At 40.0% G+C, this 18,665-nt stretch overlaps 2 protein-coding genes across 6 annotated transcripts in view; one reads left to right on the top strand and one right to left on the bottom strand.

Moving 5' to 3' along the window:
- FAM227B (family with sequence similarity 227 member B) overlaps nucleotides 1-8,603 on the top strand; it is a 206,498-nt gene extending 197,895 nt beyond the window's left edge. For both annotated transcript variants that reach the window (XM_087427054.1, XM_014780403.2), the window contains exons 14-17: nucleotides 1,917-1,994; nucleotides 3,125-3,199; nucleotides 5,633-5,702; nucleotides 8,484-8,603. In XM_087427054.1, coding sequence (XP_087283180.1) covers nucleotides 1,917-1,994; nucleotides 3,125-3,199; nucleotides 5,633-5,702; nucleotides 8,484-8,603 — 343 coding nt within the window. The remainder of the gene's footprint in view (nucleotides 1-1,916; nucleotides 1,995-3,124; nucleotides 3,200-5,632; nucleotides 5,703-8,483) is intronic.
- GALK2 (galactokinase 2) overlaps nucleotides 8,573-18,665 on the bottom strand; it is a 134,787-nt gene continuing 124,694 nt past the window's right edge. For all 4 annotated transcript variants that reach the window (XM_087427015.1, XM_004421559.3, XM_087427021.1 and 1 more), the window contains one exon: nucleotides 8,573-9,172. In XM_087427015.1, coding sequence (XP_087283141.1) covers nucleotides 8,965-9,172 — 208 coding nt within the window. In that variant the 3' untranslated portion in view covers nucleotides 8,573-8,964. The remainder of the gene's footprint in view (nucleotides 9,173-18,665) is intronic.

Raw genomic sequence — 18,665 nt, 5'->3', positions numbered from 1 at the left:
CCAATAACACAATGGCCTATATAACCACTGTAAGATTTCATACCTCCTTAAGATGGTTCTTTTGGACATGAGTCGGCCATCTTCCCTCTTGCTAGCAAGCTGTAATAATAAAGTCCTTTTCCTCCTACAACTTTGTCTCTTGACTATTGGCATGTCTTGCAGCAAGCAGAAGGCCCCACATTGGGCAGTAACAAGAGCACCAAAAGAGAAGATGATAAAGGGCACTGAAGACACACACTTTGTTGACATCCCAATTTCGCTTCATGCTGGCCCTCATATCTTGAATGAGTCCTTGAAGCCAATAATGAGAGCATTCTCATTCCTCATGTGTATATGCAGTTGTCACTATTGGTCTGCCTCCTGGGGATGCCAGATATTGTCAATGTACTGATTTGATTTCACCTACATAGTGCAAATAAACTTTTCATTGAATTATAAGTTCAGGAACCATATACCATTGTGACATTAAATAGTCAAGTCAGGCTCATCTCTTTCTTTAAGGAAAGCCGTATTCTAAATCCTAGACATGATTAAGGGGAAAAATAAACTCAAAATTCCTCAATAAAATAACAGCAGACTTCTTTCTAAAGTCTATTTCAAAGAATTTCCGTCCTGTTTGGGATAACGTAATCATCCAGACCCTCTCAAAGTCTGTGCTGGGTAGGATGAAGTATGGTTGGCTATCAACACTGCTTTCCTCTACAGCCAGTAATGCCAGCAGAGAGAATTTATCACTCTGGCATTGTAGAGAAAGTAGTCTTGAGTGCACAGAAAACCAGCTGTTCTTTTCCTTGACTCTAAGACCTTGATATTCAAATTATAAGTGATTAAAGATACTTCCTGAATAGTTTAGAGCTTCACAGGAAAGACAAATTTCATTCAAGTTTGCTGTGAGAATCTTCCTTGTGGAGCCATTCATGTTTTTCCTTCTGGTTATTTCAATCGAGATACAATACTCAGGAAATTAAGGTGGCCCCGTCCCAGGGACCAAATCCATGGGCTTCTCCTAACATTCTTAAACCAGATAAGTAAGATTAAAATGAGCATCAAGAACAGCCTTGAAATAGAACATAAATGTTTTTAAAATGAGCAGATTGCATTCAGAGAAGGATAGAGATAATATTGAAGTGTGGTTCAGGATGGGGTGTGGGGCTGTTGGAGGACAGTCTCATCCCCAGTATCTTGGTGATTGCAGAGGTTTAAGAGCTCCCAGTTTATCAGTGAGGCTAAGGTGTTCTTTTAACACAAACTGAGAGCTGCCTCCTGCTGCATCAGAAGGGGTGTCTGCTTTGCCAGATAACAAACATGGGTTAAGACCAGGGTCGGTAACATAGCCACAGGCTGTACCAGAAACAAATGGATAAAAGCCCCAGACTCATTAACAACATATTATACCTCTACTTACCATCCTTCTTCCATGCAGTTAGCATAGGCCAGGCTAACTGAGGCAACCAACACATGCTGCCAGTTACCTCCACAGCCTCTCAGAAGTCAAGAGACTTTGAGGTTCTCAGTATATGTAGAAATGAAGAAATGCCTAAACAGGGTTACAAAAATTTTGGTATATTTTTAATATTCGCATTTAACAAATTGCTGATTTTAAAGCACACCAAAAAAAAAAAAAAAACGACCCATAGAAATGGTAATTACAGGATTTATGAAACTATTAAATCCTAGTGCACTATGGATGGTGTGGTCCAGATAATGGGATGGAAGTTTAAAGTGGTCTGATGGGTATCATCTTCTTTCAGTCCTCTCAGTGTCACTCCAAACATAATATTCATGTTTACACTTGAGACCCTTCATGACTGGAAAGCCCAGGCCAGATGGCTTCCTCTGTCCCCCTGTGAGGGATATTTTTTACCTCTCCCAAATGTTCCTAATTGGAAATCTTTCCTTAACCATAAGTCTATCACACCACCTGCTCCAACTTACCATGATATTATAAAGGAGGCAAAAAAACAATTTGCGAAGATCCAAAAGGACTTTAGGATGTAAGTTGACGCCATACTATTGTTAAATATAAAATCATAGACTCTTTTAGAGCTGGAAGTGATTGTAAAAATTATCGACACTAAGCTCCTTTGATGAGGAGAGTCGCTTCTGAGCATCTTATAGACTTGAAGATTCCCTTCAGGTAAGTGTCAAGGAGGTATGTGGTAACCGTGGAGCCATGGCAAGTGTCAGGGGTTGAAGGAAGGAAGAAAGCTTTGCTGTGGTGTGGTTGGGGGATGCACCCCAACATGGAGAGGCCAGGAGAGAGCTCCAGGGACTAGAGATTGGAGTATTGTCCGTTTACCAAGATGAGCCCTGGAAGAAGCACAGAAAGGTTGTCTGCAGTAGAAGGAGCTCCCTGGAGCTGGGCTGGTATTGAGGAAAGCAAGGCAGGGAAGTCTTTTCTGAAATGTTTTCTTGGGGAAATATTTTCAGCTTTTTGTGCTTATTTAGAATGATTACTCGTGGCCAGTCATGGTATTCTTATGTGCCAGAAAGCTAGAAATGGCCTAATGAGAGGATATCTGTCAATTCTTATGATAACAAATTGGCCGAGTCCAGTTCTTCTGTCCTTGATATCAAGGTTACTGCCTCGAGGCTTTATTGCTTTAAAGGTATGAAAGGATGGGCATCGTCCCCTTCGGGTATCTGATGCTTTTTAGGAAACACATCAAAGAGGGGTAAACGGAAGAGTGGCCAACTAGGTCCTATCCAGCAGGCAGAGCAGAAGTCTGAGCCTCTGCTTTCCAGGGTCCCCTTCTCCTCCCACCCACCCACTTTTCACCAATGCAAGAGTGCGTGCGTGCGCACACACACACAGAGCCCTTAGATTTCCTGTGCTCAGTGGGAAGATCAGGAATGGACACCTTGTAAGAGGGGCCCTGTGGAAGCAGCGAGGTGGAGTCCAGGCCATCCTCAGGTGTCAAAAATGATGCCTTTGGCACGTGTTTATAGGAGGAGATGTGCTGGGGGATTCCTCACACCAGTAGTGCAGAGGGAGGGGACACTGAAGAATTGGTTTGTAAAGGACTTTCACTGACATGGAAGTCAGCAAGTTGTTGATTTATTCTTTCCCAATTAGAAATGCCTGCTTTGTTTTAAAATTTAACTCCAAACTTGGATTTTATAGGGAAAAGCACAGAATTAATGAAGAAATAAAACTCCTAAGACAGCAGCAGGAAAGAATTGACAAGGAGCTTGATAGGTTTGTTTCTTATTCAACTTTGTAGAGCTTAAGACATTTTAATTCAACAAATGTGTTGCATAAAACCACAATGGGTTTATTATGTAAAAATACATCAACTCGAATATCTGCAAAGACGTGTTCTACTCAACAGTCCATCTGGAGGAACACTTCAACCTCCTTTATCCACATAATCACCTCTGCTAATTTAATTAGTTGTTAAACATTATCATCATCTTCTTTTATTCCACCAGATAGAGGTCTTAAGCTCAAGCCCTTTTAAAAATAAACCCATCACCATGCCCTGCCCTAGGGAAGATGTTAACTAGAAAAACAACCTATTCCGCTGGTCTCTCTTGGGCTAGTTCTTTGTCTTCCTTCTGCCCTGCTGCTTCCCCTACATATACAAGCATTGTTTCCCACTGAAGAAAGGAAAATTGGGCTCATTTAATTTGTTTTTTGTATAAATTAGAGTGTAGAAAGGAAAACTATGAAGTGTTGAGACTAACCCACTTCTAGCACAGCCACACGCGCAAGTTTAAGTATCAGATGAGCACAGCCCTTCACACAAGCCCCCGTGGGAGACCACAGCTTTGGGCCAGCCATGCTGCCATACTCCTAATTACTATTTTGGAACTTATAAAGCTAGTCTCCTGTCACATGAGAAAATCTAACCCATTACTTTAGAATCTTACCTCACTTTTCACCAAAAATGTATCACCCAGCTTTCCCCATCGCAACACCTAAATTGTAAGGTCTGATTCCAGGTGACTTTTACAAGTTCCCCGAAATCAACTCTACAAAGGACAGAATTTCTCACCGCTGAGGATATGCAAAAGAATGTAGAATGATTTTCAGAGCAACTCACAAGAAGCACTCCAATATGTTTTATGCAAAGGCACATTGTTGGAGAAAGTGAAGGGAAAATCCTCATTTGGATATATAAATCCCATGTGCCTGTTAAATTTATAGGCACAGTGTATAAGTTTCTATCTGTAATCTTTTAAAAAGAGATACTCATGGAGAGGAAAGGCGATCAGAAAGATGGGCGATTAGGTAGTAGTGATGGTTGCAAAGCTTTGTGAATATACTAAAAACCACTTAATTGTACACTTTAAAAGGGTGAATTTCATGGCATGTGACATAATAAATCTAAAGAAAAGAAAGAAGGGGACTGTGAATTAAAAGGATGAGTTGGAAGATAGGTTGATTTTAACAAAGTGAGATGAACCATAGTCTCAGAATGACCTGCGAATCAAGGAGGTTCTATGAGGGTGTGACCGAGAAAGGGCACCAGGGCTATTTTAGAGTGTGTTTAAATAGGACTGTGAGGAAGAGACCCCAACTGGAAGAGCCAGATTTGAGAAAAGCAGGGAAGGACAGACCCGGAGGGTAATAAGAAGTGAGGAGAAAAGCCAGTTTGAGGAGAGAAAGTCAGCAGAGATAAAGTAGAGATGAGTGAGGGGACATTTGTCAGTCACAGAGCACGAATGCAAGGGACCTCCAAGATGTAGCACTTCTGTGCCCTCAGGGGTACCAGAGACTAAATGCTAAAGAAAGTCAGCATAGGCCTTGCCAGGGGCTGGCTAATCCACACTTTATGCTTCAGCAAAGTGGATTTGGAATTTTCAGAAAATTTTACTTCCTACAAATTTCATGGAAGAAAAATAATGTTAAAATTTTCACTTGAAAATTGCCAGTGAAATTAATAGGCTTGTCCCCTTTCTCGTTTTTCTTTCTCTCGTCTGTGTTTCTTTTGCTAATGTTTCTCCCTTGTTCCAAGTTCCTATCCTTCCTACCCAGCATCCCTCTTCTCCCCTCATCAGTAGATCTCTGGAAAGGGGCCGGCTGCCTCCTGAATTCAACTATCCAACTCCTTCATAAATATCTCTTGAATGAGCAATTGGTGACAGAAATCAGGGTTCCTGGGTTCCTGCCCTCAATGTGCTTACGAAAGTCTAGTAAGCACCCGCCCCCTTTAGCCTTTTCCATTTCTCTCTTTCTCCCCCAGCTCTTTCCCCTGCCAGTCCCTTTACATTTCTCACTCCATTGACATTCCTTAAAGCCACGCTGGAGCCTGGGGAGTGGAATCAGTTAAGGGTAAACTGTATGAACCATCTCGCTAAAGAGGATGCCTCACTGCGGGGGTGCACTGTCACGAGGGGCTTGGAACTGAGGGCTCCAGTCACACTGCTTCGGTTCGAGTCCTCTATTACTTGCTAGCTGCATGACTGTGGGCAGGTTGCTTAACCTATCCGAGCCTGTTTCCTCATTTATAATATAGGATAATAGTTGTACCTACTTCATAAGATTGTTGTAAGGATAATTGAATTAATAAATGTAAAGTGCTGGCAAATGCCCAGCGTATTCAACTCTTTGTAAATTTTGGCCCTGTGTTGATGTCAGTATAAAAACAACTAGTTTAGTTATGAATTTTCTCTATTTCATGCTTAGACTCCAAGCAAAAGCTACCAAGAAACCTCACGAAGTTAAGGATGACTTTGAGAAGTTCCTACATAAACTGGTATGTTTCTTTTTTGAAAATAATTGAGGATTCTCTCACTGGCTTCTCTTATATAGACTGGACAATATTTAATAAGCAATATATGGTCTCACATCCAAGTTACAGTGGCAGGATAGCGTACATTCTTGTTATTTAATCATCCACATGCACATTTAGGACAATCTCTGTTTTACATATTGTGACCACCTCGTGCCCACTCATCCCCATCCCTTGCTACAACTGAAAACCTCCAAATGCAATCAGAATTTCAAACTAATAGAAGATTATTGGTGTTTTATTTTCCATTAATAATACAACAAAAATATATTGGATTCCAACGACTGTGTTAGATGAATGATCCCTGCCTTCAATTAATGGAAACACAAGACAGAAATGATAAGACTCTAAACAGGACTCAAGTGTGAGAAAGAAAAGCAAAGAGACTGCTCCATTTTTCCAGTTTTTTTCTTTTTGTCCCCTCCTCTTCTGCTCCTCCTTAACTTATGGGCAGTCCTGTATATCTGAAAGGCCTTCTTCCCTTCCAACAGGCTAGAACATGTGGAGAATAGTGTACAGTAAATCTGGAGGTTGGACAATCTGAGGTCAGGAATAGGAGAAAGCTTTTTATTGTCAGCATGTCAGCCTTCCACTCAAAAATCTAGAGCAATCCTCATTGGCTGCTGATGAAATGCCAAAAACAGAGATCAATCTAATCAAATTCCTATACGAGCCAGAAAGGTGATAGCAAGGAGTAAAACACCTGGGTATTTAATATTAAACAAATAGGACTATTCGTTACTTCTACAAAAAAAAAATTCTCCCATTTTTCTTGGTCTCTTTTTCTTACTATTTATAGAGATATGGACACAGAGAAATATTTATTCCATATAAGAAAACAAGTGCAAGTGTGCTGGCAAAGGGCAAATGACAGCTGGTAAATGGTAAATGGCCCGAGTGTCAGGGAAACTACACGGAGCTGCAGAGACAGCAGCACCCTGGACAGTCCATGCCTCCTCTAAACCAGGCAGCGCCTCCCTCATCCCCAGGTCCTTGTTGCCCTGCAGGAACGGAGGCCAGAGTGTTATCAGATCTGCCACCATCAGTAATCCAGATTCTTCTGTAAAATCTCCTGATTTGGACCCCAAGTTTTTAAACACTGTGAGGACCAAACTAAATATATCTGCAGACCTATGAGCTGCTGGTTTGCAACCCGTGGTTTAAATGCTGCCTGGCTTTGGAGCTCTTCAAAAGCTGTCTCCAGCCAGTATAGCCAATCTTATTCTCCAATATATCCCAAGGCACAGCCTTCACTCCCACTGAGCCTTCTGAACATACCCATTTACTCATACTCATATACTTTGCTCATCTGGAATCCTACTCCCCAGCTTCCAAATTCTACTTATCCTTCAGGGCCCCCTGCTCAAATTCCATCGTCTGCATGAAGCTTGTTCCAGTGGCCCTAGCTCCATCCTTTCCAGTTTGATCTCTCTCATAATTTCTAGTTTAACACTTGGTGATGGTTTGATTGAAAAATAGTTTTTTCTTCAAGTCAGATATCAAGACAAATATGGACTGCACACTGGAAATTTTTAGTCACCTGTTGCAAAAAAAGAATCTCACAGTAAAAAATTTAAATAGAATAGGAAAGCCATGGAAGGGCCATTTTTTACAGTGATCCAGGTATCTTTAAAAAATTATATACCGGCTACAAATCTTCTGTGGAAAATGGCAGGTATTAAAAAACAAAAATTATAATTTTAAATCAATTCAGAGTTTGGATTATTGGGTTTAGAAAACTCAAAATTCTTTCAACAAATTTGACTTAAGCTTTGTCAAGTGTTTACTTTTCTGCTATGAATGAAAATGCACCAGAAGTTTTAGAATAGAATAATGGACTTCCTAGTACTTTATATATAACAGTTGTCCTTTGAGAAATATTACAAGCAGCTTTGCCTGAAACTCTCTGGAACTGAGATTCAAGATGATGATGTCCAATCTTTGAGTTGCACATTAATGAGCAAAAACAATCACAGAATCATAGAAAATTGTGATAATTTTCAGGATAATTCATGCCATAAGACCACTGCTGTCTCAATTATCTGATTATATCAGTCAAATGCTTTTGGTCTAAATGTTCATATAATTCAGGAAGGCCCTCCTGTAGTCTATCCATGAGAGAAAGCCATTCATTTACCATCACTGCATGGCCAAACATTTCTGCCGGCTTTTGATAAATGCATATAGGCACCCACCAACACCACTACCCAATCCCAGAACCCCCTCTAAGCCTTTTCATACTCTTACCCACATACCTGCACACCTGCACTACACTGGTCCACATATACAAACAAGCCTTGCTAGACAGACAATAAAGGGACGCAGGCATGGGTGAGGTTTCCCAAAACAGTAAGCATGCCTCTTGGATTAGAGAGCATTGAGAAAAGGAAGGGTAGGGTGGGAAGAAAGTAAATTCCCCGAACAAATTGAATTATCTGAATTATCATCCAGATAATTCTCTATTTCAATGTGAATAGAGATTAAAAACTTTAAGTGTCTTTCATCTAAGTTTCTCTATTGAGAGAAGCTCAGGACTGAAAGAACTGAAAGTGATTGATTATGTGATATCACATGGTTAAAAAAAAAATTAAATGACCCTGGGATTTTCTTCCTAAATCCATCTTTTTATACACCCCCTCCCCCATTAAGTGTTCCTTCCCATCTTGATAATTGGGGGAATCTCACATTTAAGTATATGATGTCCAGGAAAATCTGTGAATCCTTAATAATATATTATTTTAATAGCGTTCTGAAGCTCAAACTGAGAGAGAATTTCTGGCATCACTATCATCATCATCATCAACAACAGAAAACTACAACTTTGAGGAAGAAGGTCAAGAAAAACCAGAAATCAACTGTATTTAAGAACACTGCTTACAATTTGATTGTATCAGTATGTTTAATTCAAGTCCAATCCATGAAGTCAGTATTGAGTGTCTTTTACCATTCATCTTTAAAAATCTTGAAATCAATAAATCTCAGTAAATCATCCTTAAGATATCTGTCCAAGCATAATTTTGGCTGTCATTGGTAGAAAACAGATTTTAAGATGGAAAAATAATCATTTTGAACCAGAGAGGGCTTTTAACTCTTTCTTTGGAAATACGTGATAATAGCAACTGTTCATCATAACACAAAACAGAAAGAAGATTAATTTACTGTGGCATAAGAAGTCCTGCCAGTTCCTAAATGCCCTAAATAGTTTCTCTGAGATGTCTTACATTGTTTAGGCCTCAAGGAAAACCAAAGCCCCACCTCCAGGTTTGGTAGCAAACAAACTCTGCTTCTCCGGCGCTAAGCTCCGGTCGCTCCTCTGGTAATAAGCTTCGTGCACGTTTGCTAGGAAGCTGGGCAGCTGGTCTGCAGGTACAATCGATACTGTGCAGCCTCCCCATCCTGCTCCAGTAAGTCGTGACCCTTGAGCCCCAAACTTCCTAAAACAATGAGAAAAATCAAAATTAGAACCTGCAAATGAAAAGGAGAGTGATTTGCCTGGTCCTTATAGAACACACAGCCTACCCAAATTCTAATAAGAGAATATGTGTTTCTTTTCAGTTTGGGGGTTTTTTTTGGTGTTGTCAAACATTTTAGGACGTTAAGAAATTTATATGGTTTCAGAAGGTGATTTGAAATCTAATTGTATTGAAAACTAGCCCCTGGTTTTGGCTCTAAGTAGTAAAAGTTAGCAGTACTCCTGCTTCATGAGGGCTGACAATAACTCACTGCAGTGTTGATTCCATAAAGTCAGCACTTGAAGAGTTGTGTAGCAAGCCTACAGGTCATCAGGAAGAGGGAGTAAAAGGAAAACAGGCAGGGCACATGATCAACATTATGAATCAGAAGGTCGCTCCAAATGGGGGCAAATCAGAATTTAAAGTGCACAGTCTTATAGAGGCGAGGGCTTCCTCTGGTGGCTATTTAAGCTGGGTTCTCAAGGCATGGCTATTTCACACGAAAGAATCAGTCTCCATGACAGATAGTCTAGATTTATGGTGAATAAATTTATCAACAAAGAACACATTATTAAACCCTAGGTCAGTTTGTCCATTTAATCGCTGCTGGGAAATTAGGCAGACCTTTCCACAAAGAGGATGGTGGCTTCTACAGATTCTTCTCTGCACCTTCGGGAGCTGGTCCGACAACTGGACTCAGAATTTACTATCAGACAACCGTGTCTGATTGGGCTGGAAATTACTATATAAACCACCACACAGCAAAAGCGAATTTTAGTCACCATCAACCAGACAGTTCCAAACCAAAGATTTGTGCCAAAGTGACAGGCCCTTACAAAGTACAAGGTTCACTCATCTTTAAAAGATGCAATTTATCCTGACAATAAAAGTTAACATGTATTTCCAATTCTTCCTAATGAAATTTACTCCAAATTCATAGCAGATTAAAAACTCCATAATTAATTTAGCACAATTTTGTCCCTTTTTTCCATCTAAATGAGCTACTTTACTTCCTGGAAAATATCAATAGAATATTACCCCTACTCTAGGACATCAGAATTATTGCACACCAGTAATTCATTTTCCCCCTAATGATTTTCTCAATTGATTTCCTTTCATCATCTGTTTTATTCATTAAAATATGCTTTTCAAATGAAAATAGATGTTTAAGGAAGAAAACAAAAATGCTTGCAAATAAAAAAATATTACTCTAAAAACTCTCAACAAAATGGGCATAGAAGGAAAGTACCTTAACATAATAAAAGCCATATATGACAAACCCACAGCCAACATCATACTCAACTGGGAAAACCTGAAAGCCATCCCCCTGAAAACAGGAACAAGACAAGGGTGCCCACTCTCGCTGCTCTTATTCAACACAGTACTGGAGCTTCTGGCCAGAGCAATTAGGCAAGAAAAAGGAATAAAAGGAATACAAATAGGCAATGAAGAAGTGAAACTCTTGCTGTTTGCAGATGACATGATCTTATATACAGAAAAGCCTAAAGAAACCATTGGAACACTATTAGAAATAATCAACAACTACAGCAAAGTATCAGGGTACAAAATCAACTTACAGAAATCAGTTGCATTTCTATATACCAACAATGAACTAACAGAAAGAGAACTCAAGAAGACAATCCTATTTACAATTGCAACAAAAAGAATATAATATCTAGGAATAAATATAACCAAGGAAGTGAAAGACTTATACAATGAAAACTATAAGATGTTACTGAGTGAAATCGATGACATAAAGAAATGGAAAAATATTCCATGCACTTGGATTGGAAGAATAAACATAGTAAAAATGTCCATACTACCTAAAGCAATCTACAGATTCAATGCAATCCCAATCAGATTCCCAAGGACATTCTTCACGGAAATAGAACAAAGAATACTAAAATTCATATGGGGCAACAAAAGACCCCGAATAGCTAAAGCAATCCTGAGAAAAAAGAACAAAGCTGGAGGCATCACAATCCCTGACTTCAAAACATACTACAAAGCTATAGTAATTAAAACAGCATGGTACTGGTACAAAAACAGATACACAGATCAATGGAACAGAATTGAAAGCCCAGAAATAAAACCTCACATCTATGAGCAGCTAATCTTTGACAAAGGAGCTAAGAACATACAATGGAGAAAGGAAAGTCTCTTCAATAAATGGTGCCGAGAAAACTGGATAGCCACTTGCAAAAGAATGAAAGTAGACCATCTTCTTTCACCATACACAAAAATCAACTCAAAATGGATCAAAGACCTGAAGGTGAGACCTGAAACTATAAAACTCCTGGAGGAAAATATAGGTAGTACACTGTTCATCATCAGCCATAAAGGGATCTTTTCGAATTCCATGTCTACTCAGACATGGGAAACAACAGAAAAAATAAACAAGTGGGACTTCATCAGATTTAAGAGCTTCTATAAGGCAAATGAAACCAGGATCACAATGAATAGGCAGCCCACCAGCTGGGAAAAAATATTTGCAACCCATGTATCCAACAAGAGATTAATCTGCATAGTATATAAAGAACTCATGCAACTGAACAACAAGAAAACAAACAACCCAATCAAAAAGTGGGCAGAGGAAATGAACAGATACTTCTCCAAAGAAGATATACAGATGGCCAACAGGCACATGAAAAGATGCTCAACATCACTAATCATCAGGGAATGCAAATCAAAACCACACTAAGATATCATCTTACACCCATCAGAATAGCTATAATCACCAAGACAAAAAGCAACAAATGCTGGAGAGGCTGTGGAGAAATGGGAACCCTAATTCACTGCTGGTGGGAATGCAAACTGGTGCAGCCTCTATGGAAAACAATATGGAGATTCCTCAAAAAATTAAAAATAGAAATACCTTATGATCCAGCTATCCCACTACTGAGGATCTACCCAAGGAACCTGAAATCAACAATCCAAAGAAGTTTATGCACTCCTATGTTCATCGCAGCATTATTCACTACAGCCAAGGCATGGAAGCAACCCAAGTGTCCCTCAACTGATGATTGGATAAAGAAGATGTAGTATATATATACAACGGAATACTACTCAGCCATAAAAAAAAGACAAAATCGTCCCATTTGCAACAACATGGATGGACCTGGAGGGTATTATATTAAGTGAAATAAGCCAGAAAGAGAGACAAACAGTGCATGATTTCACTCATATGTGGTAGATAAACCAACACACGGACAGATAGAACTGTTTGGTGGTTACCAGGGGCTAGGGGGTGGGGGGTGGGCACAAGGAGTGAAGGGATGCACTTATATGGTGACTGACAAACAATAATGTACAACAAAGATTTCACAATTAAAAAGAAAAAAAAGATTACTCATCTCCTCCTGTCCCAAAAACATTCAGCTTATGGCCCAGTAGCTGAACTGAGCCCAACTCTAGCTGAACTGGGCCCAACTCCTTTCATCCAGGCTGAAAAGTTTCTTTGACTCTGGCATTCTAGGATTATTCTGAGTTCCTAGGCTGGCAAAGGGCCATTTTGCAATTTGGTGATTTGAAAAAGATAAGTTGTCATATGCAGTCACATCAAACTATCTCTCCCCGTGGAAAATGCTGAGAAAAACTGAGGTGTCAGTGAAGCATCTCTGGAAGCCCCTAAAATCTGGGTATCAAAGCCAATAACGGCATGGTCTAGAGAAGAACAGTGTACCCTCTTACTTGATTTTCTAGGACCAAACTATGCCATTTTGCTGAACTAAAGTCACAGGTCTTTTAAGGTCTTCAGTGGACTTCTAGGCATATTTTCTTACACATTCTCATTTGAACAATTTTTGAAAGCTGTGGTTTCAAAACTCAACTTAAAGCAAACTGAGAGTGTTATTTCTAACTGGTTACAAAACCCATAGGAACTGTGTCAGAGGGCCTATTTTCCTGAGTATCCTGCCAGTTTCCAGAGAGCAGAAGCTAGAAGTCTTTCTAGGTAAATACATTCATTCCCTTCTAAGTCTCCAGAGCTGCTCTGCCACCACCCTGCCTGCTGCGGATGAAAATGGACTGGACTGCATCAACCGCAGGGTCTGAAACCATCAGGGCTCAAATTTCCCAAATAAAGAATGCTAAGTGCTGTTATAAATAGCCTTCTGCCCCTGAGTCAATGGCACTTGTGATCACATATCAGGGGGCTGCCCCAGCAGCTGGTCAGCAGCCTACCCAGCTACACAACTCACAAGCTAGAAGGGTCAAGTCTATAGTGGTCCCCACTGGTGCTTACGATGCCCTTTGGCATCTGCCACAGAAATTCCAAGAGAGATCCAAAAGTTAGGAGACCAATATAAGCTTTAAATTAAGAAAGAAAAGTAGGTGAGCCAAGGGTGTTTAGTGAACTTTTTATGTTTGCATTTTTTTCCTGGGCAAACAGTAAGACACTAAAAATATAGCTCCTGAGCTACTGCACATCAGAGAGGCAATATGAGAGTTATGAAAACCAAAACCCTCAAGTCCCCCAAATACCACTTTGATGATTGTGGCAACTGGAATGGGAATAATGTGCAAGGGTTGATCAAAACAACAAAAGCAGCCTCTGCCTTAAAAAGCATGATCTGCCAAGAAAAGGCTAGGGCAGATGAGAGATGAGGATTATGTAGAATGTTCCCTTCGATCCTTTATCACTGAAAAGTGTATTCATGTAACTAACTTTCCAGGCCCCCAATAGAGGCTGACTAAAATTTACTACTTTTAAATGAACTGACTGACCATAAAGCACTCACTAAGGTACAGGACAATGACTCGTAGAGGGGATGGGGGATCCAGTAAGACCCAATTTTGCTACGAACTACAAAGAGGGAAAGCAAAGAGTTGTGCCTTGTATCAATCCAATTTAATTTATTTTAAAATAAGTAAATATTTTTATATTATACAAATGGATATTAAATTAGTTATTGCAGAAAATCTTGAATGTAGGGACAGGTTATATCTCTCTCTCTCTCTAATCCTAGCCCAGCATAATTCCAGGCATTCGGTAGGTTCTAATAAATGGCTGCTGGATTATTATATTTGTTTTAAAATATCAAAATATATACTCAGGCTGTTTATTTTTTTATGAAATTAATATTAGAAAACTTCAATTATGTGAAACAAAGTATAATAACGAAGGAAAAAGATGAAGCTTGCTCAATTATAAAATATCTCTTTTAAATGTACCAAATGTAAATTTTAAGAAATGGCTAAATTTTAAAATATAATTTACTGAGGAACATAAAACAGTTTTGAAACCAAGTCAATTACATGTGAGATGGCTCACACACATATATATTATATATAACTATAAGCAGTCAGTAATATATTCTTTACCTGGAAAAACTTCTAGCTTCTGCTCTGAAGCCTATAATTTTCTGACTAGAATCTCAGGAAAACAGACCTTCCAGAACAATTTCTATGATTTTTACAGCCATGTTAGAAACACTTTCAGATTGCTTTAGATCCCAGAAACCATAGACTTTAAATAATGTTCAAATGAGAAAGCATAAGAAATTGACTACAAGTCTGTTTTAGAAATGTAAGCCACTAAAGGCCATTGAAGCCCAGCGGGTTTGGTTCCAGCAAATGGCATACATATGTATATTTTGGGGGGGAAGGGGCAATAAGTGGAAGACAGAGGCCCAAAGAGAAGTGAGCCACAAAGGACAGCAGAAATGGCCCTCTCCCTTCCTCTTGGGAGAGTGTGCAGACCAGCACTGAAGATCATGGGGAAAGAGCACACACACACACTGATTTGCACTTCATTCTTCCCCATTCTGACCTCGTCAGGCGAACGGGTACAAGAGGCTGAGCAGCACGGAAAAACTGTGGGAAGGCTTCCGATGAAGACAGCGAATTAACTTTTGTAACCTTCGTTGGGCTGTTAAAATATGTCGTTCATCTTCCTTAATAGGTTGGGCAATAATGCAGCAATGAGTCCTCTCTAATTTCAACAAGTGTCAAATGGAAATAAAAGGCATTGCTATTTTTCTTAAGTATAACCAGGGAAACCGATAACAAATGAGCTAGCTGTCTCACATACAATTGACTTGGTTTCAAATTGTTTTCTGTTCTCGGTAAATCCTACTTTAAAATTTAGCCATTTCTTAAAATTTACATTTTGCTCATTTAAAAGACTTATTTTATAATTGGGCAAGCTTCCTCTTTTTCCTTCATTATTATACTTTGTTTCACATAATTAAGGTTTTCTAAAATTCACTTCATAAAAAAATAAACAGCCTAATTGCATAAGTGTAGTTTCCTTCTCCTTCCTAAACTTTCCTTTGGATTCTAAACTGATTTTCTCTTAAAGAACAGTAAAAGGCTCGACTGAGACAACAGCAAGCATTGGTGATCTCTTCTATCCTTTTTCCCCCCTTCCCTCCACTTGGGTCATAAGTAGCTTCCTATACGTTGTCCTATGCGCTAGCTACCTAGAGATGCCTTTTGAATACAGTCTAGCTCAGATCACATTAAGATTTTAGCTGGTACTAGTGCCCTGAATATTCTCTCGGCATCGGAATCTTTCCTTCACTCAATCAGTTGGTTGGCTTTTCATGCAAACAGCTTCCAAGTAGGCCTTCATGAAGACTAAAGGAATTTTAAAGAGCCAGAAGTGGACCAGGACCAAGGTAATCCAAAGATTGTTGGTGGTGGTGCTCCTCCCTGAACCCGTTTCAGCTTCCCTCCTCCCTCTTCTTCTGGGTTGTCTCCCAAAGCCAACCAGTCTTCTCAGGCTGCCCAGTCTTAGTCATACCTTCCTTAGTGGTGTTAATATTTTTAAAGGGGACAGGGAAGTGTGGAGGTGGTAGTGATTCTTAAACAAAACAATTCCCTACCAGAAGTTGAGCTGATGGTGCCAGTGGCCCAGCAGGCCTTGCCAGGGCCCTTCCCAGCACGCCCAACACTTGCTCTGCCTGGGCCCCTGAGATAATGATAAAGCTTCAGAGGGAACTAGGGCTTAAACGTGTCACCGTTTTTTATTTGAATCTTTCCCCACATTTACCATTTACTACTATTCTACTGTCTATCTTTCTCTCCCCGGTATTTAGCCATTCCACATTACTACTATCTTTTTGTATTCTTCTGCATTCCTCCTCCTTCCCTCATATATCCACTCAAAAGAAAGTGCGGGAGCTTTTGAAAGTGGGAGTTTAGACTACAGTTTCACATGGGACACAAATACCCTACTGAAAAACATTTGTTGACTGAAGGAAGGAATGGCATCAAAGACGCATCTACCTAATTCCCCTGGGCTATCCCCCTCTGAGGTTGCTCTGCCACTTAGGACCTTTTAGTAACTAGCAACTAACTGGAATATTTGGAGAATATTATATGCTGGTCACAGAGACAGCAAAGAAAAAATTAATTATATAAGAAGCTTAAGGACCAGACAACTATTCTGGCCAATATTTTCAACATGCCAAAAGATAATCTTTCAATGTGGGAAACTCGGTCCCTATATGGCTACGGAATAAGTAGAAATTAATTTGATACTTAGCAATTGGCTTTCCAAACGAAAACAACTGTAAAAAAGGGAGTGAGTTCCCTATACTAGACACAACTGGATTTTCTTCAGAAAAGCAATACAGCAGATGAAAATGGGCTGGACAGAAACGCCTTAGCTGCCATTAAGACAGGAGTTTCCAAAACCAAATAAATGAAAAAATAAATAAAAGATGTTCTTTCAAACCCTTTTAAGACACAGCCACTAAATCTTTCACTAGAACCACATTTAAAAAAATATATAGACCTATTGACTTCTAGAACAGAAAAAGACCCTGGAGATCATAAAGCAAGGCAACAGTCCCACGTCACAGAGCTCAGAACGGAGAGGTAGAGCTAGAACTCAGCCTTGCTCACTTCCAGCCCAGTTTTCATCCTCCTCCACACACTGCCTCCTCTGCTCAACGTGGCTTTGCTCCATGTTCAAATACTGCAAACTACTGACAACCAACGCCTTCATCATTAAAGCTATAAAGCTAGGGAAGGAAAATGGGTAAAAAATGACCCACATTCAAATGTAATCATGTCTCAGTATAGCCCAAGGGGAGAGAGATAGGTGCGGCAAAAAACACTGGATTGAGAGCTAGGCTTTCCTACTGACTCATTATATTAACTTGTTGAAATCACTTACCTCTTAGTGCCTTCTCAGATCTCTAAGGCCCCTTCCTGCTCTCATATCTTATGGTACTATAAGATAATGCTGACCCAGAAATGTGAAGTCTGCCTTCCAAAAATGTGGCTTTTACAGAAACAAGGAAATTTTCTCAGGCCAAAAACCCAGGAGTCATCTTGTTCCTCCCTTTCACCCACACAGCAGTTCTCTTGAATCTTGTTCAAGGCATATCTAGCATAGAATCATTTAGCACTTCCATTGCCACCTTTCTCTACTCAGAGCCAGAGTTCTTCCTATGGCCTACAAGGCTCATGAGCTATGGCTCTGCACCACCTCTCTTACTTCCTCACCTAATACCCTGTCCCTCCTTTACTGTCCTCCAACCACACTGGTCTTCTTGCTTTTCCTCACATGTGACAGCCACGTACCCATCTCTGGGCCTATCCACTTATTGCTCTCGTTTCTTCACTTCCCTCAAGTCTCTGCTCAAATGTCACCTCCTCAGAGAGGCCCTCTTCAACCACTCTATACAAATATTACCCACCCAACCCTGGTCCTCTCTAGCTCTTCTATTTTTTTTCCATAGCATTTATCACTACCACTTATTTTATTTTTAACTGTCATTTTCCTCTTTCCCCGTGAGAATGTAAGTTCTGTAAGAGAAGGAGCTGGTTGACCATCTCAGGAAGAGAGAGTTCATTAGAGAATGCCAGGAGGCTGGTAAATGCCCCTGCACTGCTTTTCAGAGGGCAAACTATTCCACTGCCTTCTAGGCAAAGCCATTTCTTCCCGATTTCTGCACAAATCATTCCACTTCCTCTAATTTCTAGAACTGAACAATATTTGTCCCTTCCATTCACTGGGCCCTTGATATTTTCAGAAAACAGCACTTATAATGAAACAAGCTCTGGAAGGCTTTTTGGCAATTAGCGAGCGAACACTGACATCAGCAGAGTGATTCTCATCAATGCTGTGTTCAAGTCTTTCGACAAGTTAGGTTACACGTGGCATTTGTGATCACTGGAGCTACTTGGTTTAAACTTTTCAGGCTGGGAGTGTGGCAATGAGTGAGGCGAGCCACAGGCACCAAGTGGTCAATTATCTTTTCACTACTAATTGCAGGCAGTTCTGTATTACCTTCTTACAGGGGAAATAACATATAGCCATTTGAGAGCTACCCCATTTCTCTTTCAGTTCTCCCAGGGTCAGTGAGATTCCTTCTGGGTAAAGGGACCATTCTACTCTATTAGCCCCATTCTCTAGCAATTATAAGGAAGTTATTCTCAGGCTTTGTGAAAGAGTTTCCCTCTTACATTTCTGTCTCAACTGACCATTTATAAACTGGGCTTTCTTTAGTCCTTATTCCCC

The sequence above is a fragment of the Ceratotherium simum genome, chromosome 3 (assembly GCF_057802395.1).
Source record: "Ceratotherium simum simum isolate JZ-2026a chromosome 3, ASM5780239v1, whole genome shotgun sequence".
Lineage (NCBI taxonomy): Eukaryota > Metazoa > Chordata > Mammalia > Perissodactyla > Rhinocerotidae > Ceratotherium > Ceratotherium simum.
This window is presented reverse-complemented; position numbering and strand designations above follow the sequence as displayed.